Source organism: Lathyrus oleraceus, chromosome 1, assembly GCF_024323335.1.
Source record: "Lathyrus oleraceus cultivar Zhongwan6 chromosome 1, CAAS_Psat_ZW6_1.0, whole genome shotgun sequence".
NCBI lineage: Eukaryota > Viridiplantae > Streptophyta > Magnoliopsida > Fabales > Fabaceae > Lathyrus > Lathyrus oleraceus.
In genome coordinates, this window is record NC_066579.1 from 314,201,359 (window position 1) to 314,221,611 (window position 20,253).

The following is a 20,253-nucleotide window of genomic DNA, read 5'->3' on the forward strand; positions in this document are numbered from 1 at the left end:
AACTTAAATATGAATTTGGATTACACTTCAACACAATTTGCCTATGATTCTCTCATATTATATTAAATATATTTAACATATTTACATTTTTGAAATTTGCTTTTAAAGTATTTAACATATTTACAATACTTTAAAAATGGAAAATGTGATCCACACCTTTCTATAAAAATGCAAAAAAATTGATTAGATAGGTTTTCAAATATGCTGTAATTTTACTACAATTTACAAAATATGCGGATTCAACATCTTTTTGTAATATTTAAAGTGTAGTATAATTGCATAAAATTGAGAAAAAAATGGAACGTTAGAGAAAAATAAATGTGAGTTGGAAGTATTGAGAAATAAATGTAAAAAAGTCTTACATTGATTAAAAAAAGTGGAGATTGAACAATTTATCACTTTAAAATTTTAAGTCAAATATATAGTATGTCTCTCATAACTCAATAAATAGAATATTATGGATTTTATTTATAAGGGCAGTTAAATGAAGAAAAAAAAGGAGATAAAAAAGAAATAAGAAATTTACTTGTATTTATTTGTTCAATTTGAGAGAAAATATATAAACTTTCTCAAAATAAAATAAATGTGTGAATGAGTTAACTTTTGTTTAGTTAAAATGATACATTAATCAACTCATTGAAAATGTAATAATGTAAAATATAAGAAAGGGTGCCAATAGATTCTTCTTATTTGCACCTTAATAGAATATCTTGGGCCTAGTTTAATCCATAACATATCTTTTGTATGCTTGAGGCCCTTAATATCTTTTTTTATAGAGATTTATACTTGACATCCAATTGATTGAACCCGACACCCCAAATAATAGTGTTTTAACCCTAATATCTTCACACAAATTTCATTATTATTCAAATTGTTATTTTTTAAAAGATTTTGGAAAACTTTGAATTTTGAGTATATTTTTTAAGCTTTTATTGAATTCTTACAAGTAGACATTTTTTCAATTGAATTTATGCATTTATTCTGGCAATTTTGAATTCATACGGAATTTTTTCACAAAAATTATAATTTTTTTATTGATATTTTCAAAATGTCCGATTAAATCTAAATCTTTATATGCATTTTTATGGTATTTTTAAAAAATGCGATAACCTATATGCGTTTTTACTGACATTTGAAATTTTCAATAAAACATCATACATATTTACAATTTCAAAAATACCAGTAAAAGACAGGTAAGATATCACAATTTTAAAAAATGCTGACAAAGACATTGTCATCTATAGAATTTTAAAAAACTTCAATAGTTTATTTATTTTATTTTTGGATTTTTTTGAAAAACCGATAAAGTTTTTCATGCATCAAATTTTTTTAAAATGTCAGTTAAATGCAATACAAATTTCGGAATGAATAATCGAATTTTCTGTGTTTAAGAGAAGTTTTTTCAACATATTCTTAATGAAAAAAATAAAAGAAGTACTTTTGTTATTGCAAAAATTCCGGATATTAGAAATAAATTGAGAGGTGCAAGTTGCAATCCTCATTTTTTTAAGTTAACCATTTTTCTTATTACGAAAATTCCGGATACTAGAAATAAATTGAAATAAAAGAAATAAAATTATTTTTTGTGTCTATTTGTCTATAAAAAAAGTGAAAATTTGTTTGTTACCAGTATGAAAAACATTTTATCTTTTCCGATCCACACAATTTGAATTTGCCAATACAATTATCAATTGATCGACTTCATATTACAAATAGGTTTTTTTTCTTAATTAAATTACAAATGGATTTTATATTTTATTGGGGCCTTCTAATTATTATTAAAGTTTAGAAAATATTTGATTTTATTTATATTACATTATCAGAACGAAACACATTTATCACATTGAAAATAATGACAAAAGCTGAAAAGTGTTATTTTAATATGTATCATAAAATATTATTTTATAAAAACGTGATTCAACAATAAATTGGTCCACTTCAATTCTGATTATTGTATTATAAGATCAGAAATGTTTTCAGTTAAAGACTGCAACATAAAATGGTAGTTGTGGAGTAGCTGACTACAACTCTTCAAAAAAAAAGTTGTTGTACTTTATAACATTTTACAACAAATTCATGTTATTTACTATGTCATATTTATAATAAAATGGTTATTACAATGTGTCATTATTAATTTTTAATATAATTTTAATTTAAAATTTTAATTAATTAATATTATATATATTAGTAATTAATCAGAATAACTTAATAAAAATATTTTTTAATTTTTAATTTTTTAATTTTTTAATGTTTTAATATATATAAAATAATTCAAGACAATAGTTATTGTAGTAAGACGGTGGAGTAATATTTTAACAAGAAACATGCATGCTGTTGAGAAATATAATACAACCTGACTAACATTTCTAATTTGTAGACAGTGGCTAACATATTTAATGTACTACTAGCTATATCGTTGTATGATCTACTAGCATAAAATGGTGTTTTTTTATGACCACAAATATTAATAAAATAGGAGTAAAGCACTTTTTTATTAATAGAAAAGTGCAACAAGAATAAAATAAAAAAAAAATACTAGATGTATGTATTACATTGACTCACTATTACAAATACAACTCCAAAAATAATAGAAAACAACAAAGAAAAAGAAAAAAAAACTATTGTTAAATAACACTAAGAGAAAATTCAGGCAACTAAAAGTTCAACCTTTTAATAGAAACAAGCTAGATTTTATTTCATGTGAGTCACCATCAATAGATTAGAGACTCTCAAAAGAAGAATCAAAGTCACAAAAACCCTAGATCCAAGACAAAACTCTCGATTTATCATTGGTGGAGAATAGTATCCTGAAACCAATTAAAGGAAATACAAGAATTTGTCATTGAGCTGTATAAAAATCATTTCGTAAATTTTTTTTATCCTCCACCTCCTTCATATTTGATGATGAATCTGAAAAAATAATTCTATTCTAAATTATCCAAATAGATCCGATAATAACATGACAAATCATTGCAAAATCACCGCTAGGTAGAACCACCAACCAGCCTAACGACTTAAAGATTATATACCACACATCCGAGATTACATGTGACAAACAAATGAGATGCCACTACGCCAAATAAGGGAAAAGAGGGCGCTTTTTTTTTGCCTATAACAGCGCTTTAAAGCGCCCTCTAATCTGGCGCTGGCATAGGTAAAGACAGCGCTTTTTTTCCTGGTGAAAGCGCTCTCTAAAGTGGCTCTTTAAGCCCTTTAAGGGCCACTTTAGAGGGCGCTTTTTAAAGAAAGTGCCCTCTAAAGTGGAAACTTTTAAGGGTTTAGAGGGCGCTTTTACTGGAAAGCGCCCTCTAAAGTGGAAATTTAAAGGGTTTAGAGGGCGCTTTTACTGGAAAGCGCCCTCTAAAGTGGGTGGTTATTTAAATTTTTTTTTTTAAAAAGCGCTATATTTTTTTATTTATTTTAGACAACCTGTATATTGAAGCAGTACACCTAAAACTGTATAATTTGAAGCCCTTTTTCACACATTGCATTCAACAAGCCTTATATACAACAATCCATACATATACAACAATCCACTGATATATAATCGTTTAACTTCTAAAGATTCTAAATATACAACCAATTCATAACTTAAAAAGAAATAAAACTAAGTAGCAAAAGCATCTCTGAGATGTATGTTTTTTTTAGTTCTTTATTGTTAACTATGAATAAAACTAAGTAGCAAAAGCATCTCTGAGAATATGCATGTCAATAGCAGTACTCAAAAGATCTTTAAAAACCCTAAGGATATATGTTCAAAGACTCCAAAAAATTACTTTGAAGTATGAGTTCTCTACCAAATCCAAAAATGGAGTTGATAGCCAGTGCAGCAGCTAAAACGATGTCAAACGGGGTGGCTTCTGCGTAGTCTCGCCTTGATACATCAATCTACGCTTCTTTGAAGCACCTTGATACTGGTAGATGATGCTGTAGAGGCACTGCCTAAGATTTATGATGTCAAACATCTCTATAAATGTTAAATCCGTTGTCCTGGATTTAGCACCAGCATAGCGTTGGTACTCCTCAAACACAGAAGACAGACACCAGTTCTGCATCTTTCTGAAGCAACCAACTACACAACCTGTTCTATGCTGCATTACAGAAGAAAAATCATCATTAGAACAAACAATTAGGAATTCAAAACAGAAATTCAGAATTGAGAAGATAAACTTGCAAGTGATCAATCTTATACCTTTCCGCGTTTGCAATGAATCAAAACAGGGTGATTTCTCACATCTGAAACCAGACAAAATTAAGGAATTAGATATCTAACAAACAAGAGAAACACCAACAAAGATATACAAAAAATCTGCATTTCAAAGTTGAATAAGCTTGCTTCAAATACCAAGTAAAATTTTCAAAGCCTCCATAATAGAATCACTGAGAATAGGTAAAGAAACTTCCTGCAGAAAAATACAAAGATTTATTAACTCTAAAATAAAAAAAAAAGATAAAACCAAAAATGAATCACCAATCCACATAGGTCAAATTTCATGATTATTAGCAGCTAACACCAACCCATATTTATGATAAACCCCAAACCCCCTTTTTCCCCTAATTATACAATTAAACCTAAAACCCTAATCTAATAATCTGCAAAAATAACACAATCACAGAAAAAATTCAAACTTTGAGTAATACACATACATTTCATGATTTCAATGAAATTTCATTAACAAAATTCAGAATGATTCAAACAATCACAGACTTTTTAACAACAATCAAAACCCAATTCAAAACATCATACATTGAAATAACATGATTAAACACATTTGAACACATATATGATGAATACGAATATAAAAAATTACCGTTTTCCCCTCAATTCCAAATTGAAATAGACGAATATTCTGTGATTTAAGAAACTCCAAATTCTCCTTCGGATAGGGTTCAGGACACAAGTATCTGCATCAATTCGAAAAAAGTTTCACCCTAACCATATATATATATATATATATATAACATCAATAAATCAATAAATAAAGAGTCATTTTAATCATAGTTAACAATAAAGAACTAAAAAAAATGGAACAGTTGGTGAAATTTAACCCATAATGCCTAGTCTCCATTGCTAGCATTGCAACACAATAATTATTGTTGAGAATACTCAATAAATGTATGAACCAAGAAAAGTGAAACCAAAAATGAACAATAGCGAACGTCAGAAGAGAAACCAAGTAATATGAAGATTAGAAAAATACCTATGGTGTCAAAATCGAACAGCTAACAACGAATTAATAGAAGGAGGAAACGTCGTAGATCTAACAGAGGTGGAAGGAGAACGCCTTAGAAGTAGCGAAAATCGTAGCAGTGAGAACCCTAATGTGAAAAAGAACGAAAATAACAGAGAGTGAAATAACAAAACGCGCAGTATGTTATAATTTTAATGTTTACTAAAGGGGACCTTAGAGGACGCTTGTGGAAAAAAAGCGCCCTCTAAAGGGGGCCTAAGAGGGCGCTTATGAAAGCGCTCTCTAAGGCTTTCCAAAAGCGCTTTATAAACTGGAAATGCACATGGACTTATAGAGCGCTTTTTTAAAAGCGCTCTCTAAGGGTAACCTTAGAGGGCGCTTTCTAAAAAGCGCCCTGTATTGTTGTCCCTCTATCTCCTCCTTATTTTTTTGCTTCACCTTAGAGGGCGCTTTATTACAAAAGCGCCCTCTAAAGTGCGCTGTCTATTCCAGTTGTTCGCTCCTTATTTTTTCGCTTCACTTTAGAGTGCGCTTTTGTAATAAAGCGCCCTCTAAGGTGCGCTGTCTATTCCAGTTTTTGGCGTAGTGTGCTTACTCAATTGAACCCCCACACATAGGACAAGAAACTCCATCAAACTCAATAATCACTATTCGCTTAAACAAATTCTCTCTAGAAGGGAATATGTCTTACAAAAGTTGTCAAGAAAACACTATCACTTTAAAGGAAGTCCAACTAACCTAGATAAAGAGCAATGTCAAGTTCTCAAACTGATGAAGAGAAACACAAAAGTTACCAATATCTAACTGAGCTTAATAAACAGAAGCAACTATGAAAATACCACAACCAGTATGATTTCAAATCCACTTATCTCTTTCACGAGTAAGAGATAAAATTTCAAGAATAGAAAAAAAATTGACAATAATAAGATGCTCATGATAAAAAAAAAGTTTCCTCCACCTAAAATTTCAAGCAATACTCTCATCTATCCACTACCAGATTTCCCCCACAGCCCCCTTTCGATGATTAGAAATAGTAAAAATCTAGGAAACTTAATCTTAAGAGGAATATTTTCAATCCAAAGATCTGCCCAAAAAAAAAGTATGCAAACTCGTACCTACTTTCTTTCTAATATCATCCACAAATCAGTTAGAGGGATCATCCTCTTTGGACTCGAGAAGACACATTCCTTTCCACCATGATGATGAAGACCAAAAACTTAAAACTCTACCTCTCATTAAAGAAGACACCATTAAATTACCATATTTAACTACAAGAATATTACACTAGAGGCCAAAAGCTCCTAAGATAAGTCTCCTCTTCCCTTTGTCCAAAAGAGTCAAGTCAATCAATCGAAGATCTGTAACCCCAAAATTATCTTTACTCTTAGATTTACACATGTCAACACACTTGACCAAAAAAAATCTTAAAATCTTCTCCCTTCACATCTCCCAAAATAAACCTTCTTTTAAATCATAACTAGTTGCTTTCAAATCTTCACGTGTATTTTTAAGAAAGATAAGAAAAATATAGGAATACATTAAGAATAAAATTAAGAAGAACTTCTCTACTTTAAGAAGAATCAAATAATATTATATCCTCATTTGATACTTTGTGCTTAGAATTCACATAGATAAACTCCGATTAATATGCTTGAAGTTTTAGTAGATGTAAAATATTTTGATCTGAGATTACTTGTGATTGTTTTCGAGCTATATTGTGTAGTCAAAATTTCACAACTGAGCCAAATAATTCTATATTTACACACTTGTTTTAAGTATTAGACTTGACTCTTGGTTGACCTTTAAATTAGTTATCTTATGATATTTATATCTTTATTATTTAGTGTTGTAATTTATTAAATACAAGTGTGTTCCAAAATGACAAATGGTGGAAGTGAGTTAATGCTAATAAATGCATGAGATAAAGTCCCACATTGGAAGATTTACTCACTTTGTAAGTCCTTATAAAGAGTTAATATCATTAACTCAACAAAAGGACAAAAGAGGATAAAGTGCCACATGAACACATATGGTGGTCCCAAGCATTATGCCACTTGTCCCAACCTTACAACCACTCCCCGGTGTAGCCATCGGCGACACCGGGTCCCGTGGGCGTAGGGCGCTAGTGGCGGCTTGTAGACGGCACTTGAGCACTTAGGCACGTCGCGTTACGATTTGAATTTTGAATTCGGAGATTGTAACTCTTCATGAGATGTTACAAAGGCGAAACCATGCAATTGTTGGTAAAACATGCTGCAGGCCAACCATTATGATTATTGGAAAAGGACATTGCTTCACCAAGGGTCGCTACCTTGTGAAACAATATCAACATGGCCTATAAAAGCATAAATCCGGATTCAGAATAAAACACACAAAATCCGAAAATCCTCTAAATAATTCCGCTCTTCGCTGCATTCGGGTTTTCGCGCGGTGTTGCGCAAACTCGATAAGGCTGAATTATCCTGGATATTCCTGCATCAGAACTCTAAGACAATCGAGAGTGTTTGAAATACTATAAGGAAAATGTTGCATTCACGATTCAAGCCTGGATCCCTTTAATCTTTCCGAAGTCTTCTAACATTTAGTATTATCGATATCTATTATTAACATTGTTGGTATAATTTTGAATTCACAACCGCACTATTTAATATTACAATCCAAAATCAATTTATTATTACTTCCACTCTATCTTGTGATAGTATCTAAGCAAGTAACTGTGAGAGTAACTTTATTTAAATTCTAATATCTCTGATCTAAATTATTAGAATTTCTGGGTGTATCAAAATCATGAGCAATTGTGCATGTATCGGTGGTATCAACATATGATTGTTTTTTTTTTTGCATAATAAATAAATGCTTCTCTATATCTTTTTAAACAATCATATAATTTTTCTTTTGAAAAAAAATACATAGCATTAAAACTTAATACTAAGATTTCACACAAAATTTTCATAAAATTCCAAACAAGTTCAAACAAAATTTTCTTGAAGTTTTTTCAAAGAAATTCTTGTAGGGTACGCATAATAAATCAACAAAGGTAAAAAAAATAAAAGTGAAAAATGAAGTTTAACAAATTAAATAGCATGTAAAACAGATACAGCTGGTCTAATTTATGTTTTGTAGGAGTAAAAATATAGATGTAGGGATAAAATTACTAATTCATTTATATAGTCCTTAATTCAATATAGAATAATTCCAATTGTTAATGACATTTCAGTATTTAGAATTATTCTTGCAGTGACAAGGGCACCTGTTGCACTTCATAAGGAAAATAAATGAAGACTTTTGTGTTGAAAAAGTTAAAACTTAAACTTTTAATTAAAAACACAACTTTAAGTTTATATATATCTATATATATATATATATATATATATATATATATATATATATATATATATATATATATATATATATATATATATATATATATATATATATATAATTTGGTTTATTAACCAATTTTTGTCCTTAAAGCATTTGTCAATATTTATCTTTACAAATACTTAAATGTGGATTTTGGTAGCTAACTTTGTGTATTATATTAATTAATCCAATTGATATTTGGAACTTTTTTTGATCAAGTGATATTTGAAAAGTTAAATGTTATTGTCAATTGATAATAAAGAAAATAAAACTTGTTGACATTTATAGCAGGTCAATCTACATGGTCCATCCTATGACCATAGCTATATTAGAGGGTCCACATTTATAGATAAGTTTTTTTCTTCTAACATTTTCAAAATTCAATCTAATTTTTCTATGCAAGCTTAATTATATAGACTCCTTTGACCTTACTTTATCTATAAGTAAGGGAAAAAAGTTAAGATATGTTTTAAAAATACTTTTATAAGTTTAGGGACTAAAATAAAGCACGGTAGTAAACTTATATTTAATGTGTTGCAAATTCTTATGTGTTTCATCGGTTAAAAACAAATCCTCACTCCGTTTTTTATTTATTATATATATATATATATATATATATATATATATATATATATATATATATATATATTATATATATATATATATATATATATATATATATATATATATATATATATATATATATATATATATATATATATATATATATATATATATATATATATATATATCATTTTTGACTTTTTACACGTATTAAGAAATATAATAATTACGGTATGAAAAAGAAAAATTATGAAAAGTTTTACAAAATTATTCTTTATTAAAGATATTGAAAAAATAAATTGACTTAATTGAAAAAAGAGAGAATAATAAATATTTAAGGGTATAATAGAAAAAATAACATTAATGATTCATTAATATTATAAAACGATTTATATTGTAGTACAAAATATATTTCCAAATGACTTACAATAAAAAACGGAGGTAGTATCTCTTTATTCTCTTATTTCTTAAGATGAGTATATACTTTTATTCTAGATTTAATGTTTTATTTTGTAAATTGTGTTTAAAAAAATAATTTATAAACTTCAATAATTAATATAAATATTTTAAGATAAAATTTATATATTTTTAATTATTTTTTTATGTTCTACACTTGTTAGCAATATCTTTTTGATAAATATAAACTTTTATTTATAAAACCAAGACAAATAAACTAACTTTTTAATATATGTCAAATTATATAATTCTGTTTATAAATAAAGTTAGAGGGAATACATTGCAAACGTTTGAATTATCTCTACTATGTATTCATAATCTACATTTTTCATTAATCGGAACTAATTATATGATTTCTTTATAAAAGAATTACATAGTTTACATCGTAAGCCACTATAAACTAGTTTCACTAGATTGCTGCTTGTGGACTAAGCAACTTTTAAAATTAATTTTCAACTAACTAATAACAAATAACAAATAATGTAACAAACTAACTCATTTGTTTTTCTCTTTTACTTCTTTAATGCATGCTTCAATATCTTTCATAAGTTGAAGATTGATATATATCTATTATCTTCGACTTGAACAATAATGTGGAAAATGATTGAGGGTGTAATGCTTTTGTAAAGAAATTTAGCAACTAATCTTTGGATGAAATTGGTTATAATTGCAAGTCTTTTGTTGCTTATTTTTTTCTTATAATATGTCAATCAATTTTTAGATGTTTGATTCTTTTGTGGAAAATCGGATTGGTTATAATGTGCAATTCACTTTGATAGTCGCAGTATAATACATGTGTTATAATGTACTTAATTTGTAGATCTTTATAAAGTATAGAAGCCATTATAACTCACCTGTAGCTGCAGGAAGTTCTCAAGATTCTGCTCTGGATGAGGATCTTGATATTGTAAGTTGCTTTTTTATTCTCCGCGAGATCAGTGACTTGCCAAGAAATAAACACTATCGTGGGAGGGATCTATTTATGTTTTGGCATCATGTCAGGTCTACATAAGAATAGTCATTCAATTGAATGATTAAATCTCTAGGTAACATATTCCTTAACCAAGACAAGTTTTAAGGTATATCTGGACTCTGATGGACATTGAAGTGTGTCAAAGTAGTCAAGACTCTCAATTTGATTGTACCCATTTGCAACTTATCTATATTTAAATCTATAAATGGAAACATTATCTAGATGTTTGATCTTGTATATCCACCTGCAACCAATTATCTTAATATTTGGAGGTAAACCTACAAATTTCCATGTTCTATTTTTCTCAAATGCATTAAGTTAAAGTTTCATGGCTTGATTCCAAAATTAAAACTAGAAGGCCTCAACATAGGACTTAGGTTTAGATTGTGATGTTAAATACAAATAATAATTGGTATGAGATTCAGACAGGCTGGCATAAGAAATAAAATGATATAAAGGATGATTGGTGTGTGAGATTAATGGAATTGCAAACATAGTCATGCAGATAGAAAGGATGATGTATTACTCTTGAAGGTGTTCTGGTTGGTATGGAAGAAGTGTCATGATTGGTAATATCGGTAGAAGTATGTGAAGGAATTATTTGAGTTGAGGAATTTGGATCATAGTTTGTTGTAAGTTGTAGCTGTTAAAGTTTTCAAGCGCAAATGGGAACTAATGCCCATATATTGATGTTGAAGTTGTTTGGTAAAGAAGTATGAGTTCATAAAAGGAAACATGTCTTGATGCAAATATTTCTTTTGAATTCATGTAAAAAAGGACATTATCTTTCATGCCAGGTGCATAACACAAGAAAATGTATTTACTTTACTTTGGATCAAGTTTGGTTCTATACACAAGAAGGCTAGAGGCATAACATAGTGAGTCAAACACTTAGTATGAGTTTATGCTAGGGTTTTATCATACAAGACTTGGTAAGGTCATTTGTTGCGCACAATTGGAATGGTCACTCTATTTATGATGAATGTGAAAAATTGAATGGTATATGACTAATAAGGTTTTGGTAGTTTGAATTGGTATAAAAGGGCTACATCAATATTGAGTAGATGTTTATGCTTTCTCTCAACTCTACTATTTTTTTAGGACTTTCAAAACATGATTTTTAGTGAAGAATTCCCTTGGAAGTATAAAATTGGTTTATCATGAACTCATATCCATTATCTATTCTAATTATCTTAGGTGTTATATTGAATTGATTGACAATCATGATAATGAAGTTTTGGTCATGTAGTGATACCCTTGCTTTGGTTTTAAGTAATATGATTCAATAAAACATGGTGTGTCCATTAAGCATGGGTAGGAAATACTTATGGTTTTGTACATAAGATACATCTAATAGGCCCCGGATGTCAAAGTGCAGTCATTCAAATCTGCTATAGGTTATAGACTGAGTTGAATTAAATTGTAATTTCATTTCTCTAGATAAATGTCACATGTCACAAATGGCTTTATTATCAATTGAAAAAGAGAAGTACAACTGAGACATCTATGTAAGTCTCTTATGAGATGCATGACCAATTTAAAATACCATATGGATGACATATGAATTACGTAGTTATGTTTACTAAAAGTATTGATTGAGTTGGTTTGGTTGTGTTTATTGTATTAGAATTCAAAATTATACCTATATATTTTCACTTTATATAAGCCTTTTCACTTGACTACCCAAACTAATCATATTATTGGTATTCAGGTCCTGAAAAAAACAAGTATGTCTAGAAAATAAAAAGGTTCCGAGATATGAGCTTTCTGAAGTGAGGAAGTTTCATGAATTAGAAAGGTTATAATTAGAAACAATCTTATCCATTTTCCTTCTTGATTTTGAACAGTTGTTGCATTAAATGATTATCATTTCGTTTGATATCATGTGGTTCTAAGTGGTGACGATTGTCCCACTTTTTGAGCATGCATGATGTTAGCGTGACACATTGGATTTCACATTTCTTGGAATTAGATTAAAATCTCTTACGCTTCCCCTATATCGGCGTACACCTTTGTCTTCATCATTACTTTTTTTATATAAACCCACTTCACTCACATTTTCACACAACACTCACATTTACTCCGACACATTTCTTTCTTTCAAACCTTCAAACACCCTCTCTGCAACTATTCTTTTTAATCTTCAACATTCTTTCAATGGTTGATCAAAAACAACAACAACAACAAGCTCAAACTCAATCTTCTCTTCGGTCATTTGCTAATAAGAACACTCCTCCCTCCAAGGAAAAAATTTGTGGTAGTAGTATCCCATCGAAAAACTATACCATCTTCACTAAGATTGATCCTCCTGAAGTCTTGGCGTACTACATGGAAAGTTGCCTCGAGGATAATATTGATCCGTTGGTGTATCCCTTCAATCTACCTAATGACTACCCAGTTGTCCTGCCGCCGCCTCCGCCACAAAACCCTTAGTTTTCAAAATAGTCTATGCACTTTTATGTTTTTATTTTGTTTAAGTATTTTTTGTGTTTCTGTCTTTGTAACATGATTATACTTTCTCTGTATTTTGGCACATTTCAATGAAATCATGTTTGTTTGTTTCCATTATTTTTGTCTATGTCTTTTTAATTGATGACAAAAGGGGAGAAACATATTTAGGGGGAGAATGGAAATTGATTTTTATATACCTATATTAATGAATCAGAACCCAAACATTTTTTAATGTTTCTGCTAACAACTACTTTGAAGAATAGTTTGATAACTATCTTGCAGGGAAATGTCAAGAACACCAGAAGCTCTTGCAGTTTTTCAGATCAGAAATTAAGTTACAAGTTTCTGAAGAAACGGTCTACTCTCCGAGTCTAAAGCTTTAACTCTTCTGTTTGAAAAAGATTTCAACTAGGAATCAGAACCAGGTATCAAGTTCTGGGGAATTGTAAATTCAACATAAAGTTATGAGGAATTATGAATTCCATGTTAATCAGACTTGATTCAACCAGGTTCTAAGGTTTATAACAAGGCTCTGAAGCTCTTTAAAAAGAATTTGTAATTAGTCTCTGAAATCTCTTTGAAAGATTCAAAGAGAATTTCAAAGAGAACCAGGCTATGAACCTTCTTCAAAAGAGTTCAACGAAACCTCTGAAGTGAAGTTCATCAAAATGTTGATTTTAATAACCAGTGCTCTGGATAAGATCAAGCAACTTCTGAAGACAAACCAGAGTCTGATGGAAAATCATTCTGGTACTTCAAAAAGGTTAATCAGAAAAATGCTCTTTCATTATGATTTTATCTTTTTAGGATTATACATATCAAGGGGAGCTTTGTGCTTCTGTAACATGTATCTTTCTGTGATTACCTTTGTCATACCCCAAAATTCACCCTACCCCGATATAACTTTCATCTGATCCATGGCCCTACTGCCCATGCATGTATTCATTATTTCATCATCACAATTTCATTAAAATTTCATAACCAAATACATATTACATAGACTCAAGGCATGGTGTTTAAACCCGGGAAAAACTGGGGTTATCCGGTTAAAGTTCTGGAGGAAAAAACCAACAAAATAAGGGAAAAATCAATTTTTGGACTGTGTAGTCGATTACCCTAATCATGGTAATCGATTACACAGACAAAAATTGATTTCCAGGCCATTTTGGACTGTGTAATCGATTACCCTAATCATGGTAATCGATTACACAGACAAAAAATTGATTTCCAGACCATTTTGGACTGTGTAATTGTAGCGGTGTATTCGTTATTTTTAGATTTATTGACTAAATCAAAAGCAAAGCATACAAAGTAGAGTCGCCACCGCACTTCTATTTATCCAAAGGAATGGCTAGAAAGCGAACAAAAGCCTAAGAAGTTTTGCAAAGAAAACTAATAAAAGGTCAGAGATCTGGGTAAGGGGGTAGTTATGTCATGGGAAGGTGTTAGGCACCCACAACATCCTAGGTACTCCTAGGGAACCTCTTTTCACAACTTGTTGTAAAGAGTTATTTGTTTATGAAATTATTTTGTGCAAACATGATTGAAGGGATGAGAGAAGAATGTACAATTTTATTTACATTTTTGTGTTTGGATGGATAAACCCATTGCCTACGTACCTTTTCATGAAAGATAAGGATCAAAACGCCGTAGTTCGGCTAAAAGATTTCCAAAAAGTGAGTGGATTGATTTTAAACAAAAGCCTTAAGGTCTTTCGTTATCAACGGGAGAAAACTCAACCTAAACCAACAATCCACCATGTGAGAAAAGCTTCAACATGCTAGAGAGGGGTTAACCCTATAATAAGCATGGAAGTCTTACAATTCGATCACTAAGGATGCGGTGAGATTTACATCAACCACTATGATAATTCAGATCTATGGCTAATGCATGAAAATTTGATTAACAAGTGGACAAGAGCCACAAAAGCAATTGAGTGGATTGAATTAACCAATTAGAAGTATTCACAAAATGAAGTCAAAGTATGAATTAAAGTTCAATTACAATGAGTATTAGTAAAAAGAGATTTTGAAAATCAAAGGCTTAAGGCCTAGGTTTCTAGTTTTGAAAACAAGTTAGATGTTTGCACAAAAGTTTTCTGGTTTGGGTTAAAGATGAAAATAGTTCAAAGTTATGCACAAAAAGGGTTAAGGGCACAAAACCACAAACAGGAGTTGCTTTCTCAAGATCATAGAAATGATCCAAGGAAGTTCCTTTGGAATTAGGCAACACAAAGCAATAAGCAAGTAAGCATGGTCTCATAAGAGAACAACAAAAGATGGAAACGGAGTGCCAATCAATGGTCTTACATCCAACTCCACAAACAAGCTGGAAACAGATAGCCAATCAATGGTCTTACATCTAACTCCACAAAAGAAAACAGAATAGGAAACAGATAGCCAATCAATGGTCTTACATCTAGCTCCACAAAAGAAAATAGAATAGGAAACAGATAGCCAATAAATGGTCTTACATCTAGCTCCACAAAAGAAAATAGAATAGGAAACAGATAGCCAATCAATGGTCTTACATCTGACTCCACAAACAAACAAAGATACATGAAAAACAAACATATGAATGGTGCACAAATAAGCAAACAAGCAATCAATTATCACACTCTATACACAAGCAAGAGGCTCAGACAAAGTTGGGCTTTAGTCAAGGGGTCATATCAACCTTGACAAACAAGCCAATACTGTATGGGGTGCTGAGGCTCTTAACCACTGACATTGACCGTCAGGGTGAGCAGATGAAAGGTAATGAGGGTTAGACCTCATAGCTCTTAACCCTGGCCTGGGTGAGCTTGAATCAAAGAAAGTGTGGGGATCCAGAATGAGGGACCCTATTCCACATGACTGACTCTATACAAGATCTTGGGTGTTTATTCAAATGCATCAGCACGTAGTGCGAGCATAATGAAAGACTCAGCTGAATAGCGGGGGATTGATTGCAAATCCCTTCTATCTGCCAATTGCCTCTTCACTTAGGAGGACTTAAGTCACATGCCTCGACAAGGAGGTCTTTAGCACAAAAGTAAACAATCACAGACATTGCCTCTTAAGGAGGACTTCAGCCAAATGCCTGCCAAACAGAAACGACAGGGCTTCCAGACTACATGGAGTTAGAGAGATTACCTAAGTGGTATACCAACCACAAGCAAAGCAAAGCTCAAATAATGAGCAAAAGCGACTAATGTACCTGTACAAAAGCCAAACAATCAAGATGTAGAGGAGTTAGAAGACGCACTTGCCAAGATGAAGCAAGAGAAGGATATGTGGGAAGAGCGTTACCTTGCTTTGAGCCAAAAGCATGAGGAATTGCAGCTTGAGTCGAAGGACAAAGATGCACTTATTGAACTTCTGGAGGACCGAGCAGTGAAAAGACAGAGAGATCCAGAGGGTGCATCTTCCTCTAGTATGCCTTAGCCTTCCGGTGCTTGGAAGAAGATTGTTGATCAGCTTGTCCTCGAGAAGGCTCAGATGAAGACTTCTTTTGAGTCCGAGATTCGACGCATTGACCGTGTGAATCCGCAAGTGCACGAATTGCGTCAAAGTAATAAAAGAATATCGATCCCACAGAGACCAATCGTCAATCTATCGATTACTATCGTTACGGTGTTTATCTAAGGTCGTATAAAAGAGATATTGGGTTTTCAAAACCACGGTATATAATAAATGTAGGTAAAGACTGGTTGAATGTATTTCACGTCAGTTAAGTGATGTTTCGATTATCTAAATAGAACTACTTATGAGGCAATATTTTCTACTCTTGAAAAGAATCCATTTAACAGGAACTGTCGCCTTCGCGTATTCAGAACCGACTTTACCCTTAAATTAAGGCCTTTTATTGTCACTTATAAAAGGTGCTTAGAACGCTAAAGTAGTAAACTTATTTTTAAGAAATAAGACTCGTAAACTTAGTTGAAAAGTGATTTTGATTTGGAAAGTTTACCCAAGGAGTTTCCTGATTTTAAATCTATCAACGCGTCCGAAAACAGTTTCAAAAATAGTTTTTCCTTAAAGTGATAAAAATTCGTAGTTACTAAGCCAGGGTGCTTTCGCACTCCTCGAATAGTTAAAGCTAACCAAGTTTGTTTTAGAAAACTCAAGTTAAAAATCAAAATAGCCTTTAAAGTATTTCTACAAATTCAATATGTGAAACATCTCTTTAACCGCAATCCTTACATTCTAACCTTTAAAAGATTTAGCCAGACATGGTAACACAAACAAACACAACGGTATTGATCATGATTAAAAGTTTGTTTTAGGGCTGGTGAGTCATGGTGAGTCATGGCTTCTCCTATAGTGGCCTCCATGTGCAACGCCATGTGTATAATTTTCGCCAAAACACCCTAATTTTAGGTCATTTTGCTTCGTTTCTTCCAAAAGGGTATGAAAGTGCTAAATATCTGAAAACAACATAAAAGAGAGCATAATACAAACAAAATGATAATAAAGTCCTATTAAACATCTGAAATCCGAAACTTAAACCTTTGCTTGTCCTCAAGCAAAACTCTTTATAGTTTATGCAAGAAAAACAGTATCAACTAGAGTTAATTCAAGGCAAAAAGACTTATGAGTTCATTCAAGGAATGTATCGATAGGTACTAACGAATCGAACTAAGGATATTGTAGTGAAACTTCCCGCAAATGCGGTCGTAGGCTTCGTTCCTATACAAATCAAACCACATTACCCCACCATACCTAGGCCTTCTTTTCGTTTTCTTAAAGTCCTTTTCATTCAGGTGCAATCACATTAAGCCTGTTATCCGTACATACTCATAGTAAAGTGACCGGTTAGTGATTATGATCTTAAGCACGGGGCTCTGGTACATAAGTTGGTATAACCCCTTTATTCAACCCAATTTGCAGTTGTGGGGGATTGGATCGTAATCCACCCTACCAAGTTCAGCACCAGATACCTCTGAACCAACAAACAAATAGGCTTATTATTTTTTTGTTTTTTTAAGCATGGGGATCCGGTACATAAGTTTGTGTAACCCCTTTATTTAACCCAATTTGCAGTTGTGGGGGATTGGATCGTAATCCACCCTACCAAGTTCAACACCAGATACCTCTGAACCAACCAACAAATAGGCTTATATATATATATATATATATATATATATATATATATATATATATATATATATATATATATATATATATATATATATTTCTTCTGCATGTTTCGCATATGTCTTTATTTTGCTGGGTTAAATGATCGTGTGAGAGTCACCTAGCCCGAATTTTCATATGACTTGAGAACAAAGCGGGAATTTTTGTGATCATTCACTTATTTTCATCGGTCCCCTACGTAGAGCATGCTTAAGCCGAAGCTGACTGCAAGGATAAACTACTTAAAGACTTATTTGGAACAAAAATTGGGGCTATAGCATATGGGGTATCGGGATCGACTCTTATAATCATGAAGCCTAAGGTGTTAAGACAATACCGATTTTTAGAAAAAGTTTTCCCAAGTCTTTTACATCCTGTTATAAACCTGTCTTATAGCCTGAATTATCAAGATGCATTGTTTTCTTTGCTCAAATTTTTTTTGGTAAGGTTAAAGAAATGGGAGAAATACGAATACACTACACAAATGACTCGTCAGACACATGTTATTTTATTGAAAGGAAAAGCAAACAACTAAAACATATAAAGCATACTAAAAATAAAAGGAAATGGTAAAAAGCGATAAAAGTAAAGGAAAGCGATAAAAAGCGATAAAAATAAAGGAAAGATAAAAAGCGATAAAATCTTCTCCCATACTTAAACCGAACATTGTCCTCAATGTTTCGATATGAGATAGGGTAGGAGTAACCTGGAAGAGAGAGGGAGAGAACTAGGGCTGAGCACCGATACCGTCACTGTCACCGCCCTGGTCAGGATGCCTGGGACGACGACGTCTGCTACAAGTACTAAGTCGTTCCTACAGTTGTTGAGAGCGACCTAGGAGAGATCCTTGGGTGGTCTCAATAAGAGCGAAGTGACGCTCATTAGCCTGTCGCTGGCGATGCTGCTCATTAGTGATCGCAAGTAAGGACTCAGTGGCAGTCCGATGTGCTTCCTCACTACGCTGCTGGGAAGCTACCATTAAACTCATATTATCTTTCAATTGTTGGTTTATGGTATTCAGGAGGGTGTCACGCCATTCCTCACGAGCCAGGTGCTCGCACCACATCTCCTCGGTGATGTAGAAACCGGGAGTGGTACCTGCAAAAGGGTTAAAGGAAGAAGGTGTAGTGTGTGCAGGTGATGTAGCAGGAATATCATGAGCAGGTGACTGGTCGCTCCGGTCATACTCATCATCGGTTCCTTGCCCATCGTCCATAGGAACGTTAGGTGGAAAAGGACCGGTAAAGGGTGGAGCGCCTAGATCATACGTCCAGTTTCTCGTATGTCGCACATCTGTATGCTGAGAGCAAGGTAGGACAACACTGGGTACAACTGCACCATGTATCATGAGGTGAAAACCACCTTCTCGCTGCACCTTTCATAATTTTATATCTTTCAAAAACTTTAAGTTAATGGTACGGTGAGGGAGTGGTTCCAAGGTGGCTAACTCAGCGTGTAGATTTAACGCTCTAGCAATGGAGGTAATCAAACCACCGAAAGAGATGGTTCCTCCTTTTTTAAGGATGGCAGACATATGGGCCAACATGAAAGGAATAGGATTGATCCTGCGATTAGTGAGGCAACCCTGTAAAAATAGCAACTCACGAGCATTTACTTTGTTAGAATTCTCCTGGCCAAATATGGTACATGCCAAAAGGTATCTAAAAATAAGTATGGCCGGATTATGAATATTAGAAGCCAAAATTCCTTCAAAGGAAGTGACATTCACATTAGATAATCTATTCCAAAAAGTAAATGCCTCGAGTGCCCATTCAGCATCCAATGGCGTCTAACAGATAGCACCCTCACCATAAGGCATTCCTAGCAAACCCACTAAAGCATCGGTAGTGTACTCGTATTCTACATTAAACATCCTAAAACAAACGGTACCTACCGTGTTAGCAGTGCCAGGGTAAATAATTTAAATTAGGGAACTCAAAAATTCCCTAGTGAGCCTATCGTAGGTGAGTGCTTTACTAGCAAAAATATTGTGTAATCCTATATTATCAAGCATGTGGAAAACACTATGGTATGTGCCTAAAGTGTACAAACAGTCTTCGTCGACATACCTGGTGTCGCATCCGCGAAAAACAACCGGCGGGCCAAAACAAAACAACACAGAGCCGCCACCGTGCGT

At 32.3% G+C, this 20,253-nt stretch overlaps 1 protein-coding gene across 1 annotated transcript; it reads right to left on the reverse strand.

Moving 5' to 3' along the window:
- Window positions 1–3,708: 3,708 nt before the first annotated feature.
- LOC127104728 (tyrosine-protein phosphatase DSP3) lies at window positions 3,709–19,095 on the reverse strand. Its single transcript, XM_051041896.1, has 5 exons — window positions 18,935–19,095; window positions 4,812–4,905; window positions 4,346–4,403; window positions 4,193–4,236; window positions 3,709–4,091 (listed from the first exon to the last, which is right to left on the reverse strand). Exons 1-5 carry the CDS (start codon window positions 19,093–19,095, stop codon window positions 3,834–3,836), a joined length of 615 nt encoding a protein of 204 aa, XP_050897853.1. The 3' UTR covers window positions 3,709–3,833.
- Between the last annotated feature and the right edge of the window lie 1,158 nt (window positions 19,096–20,253).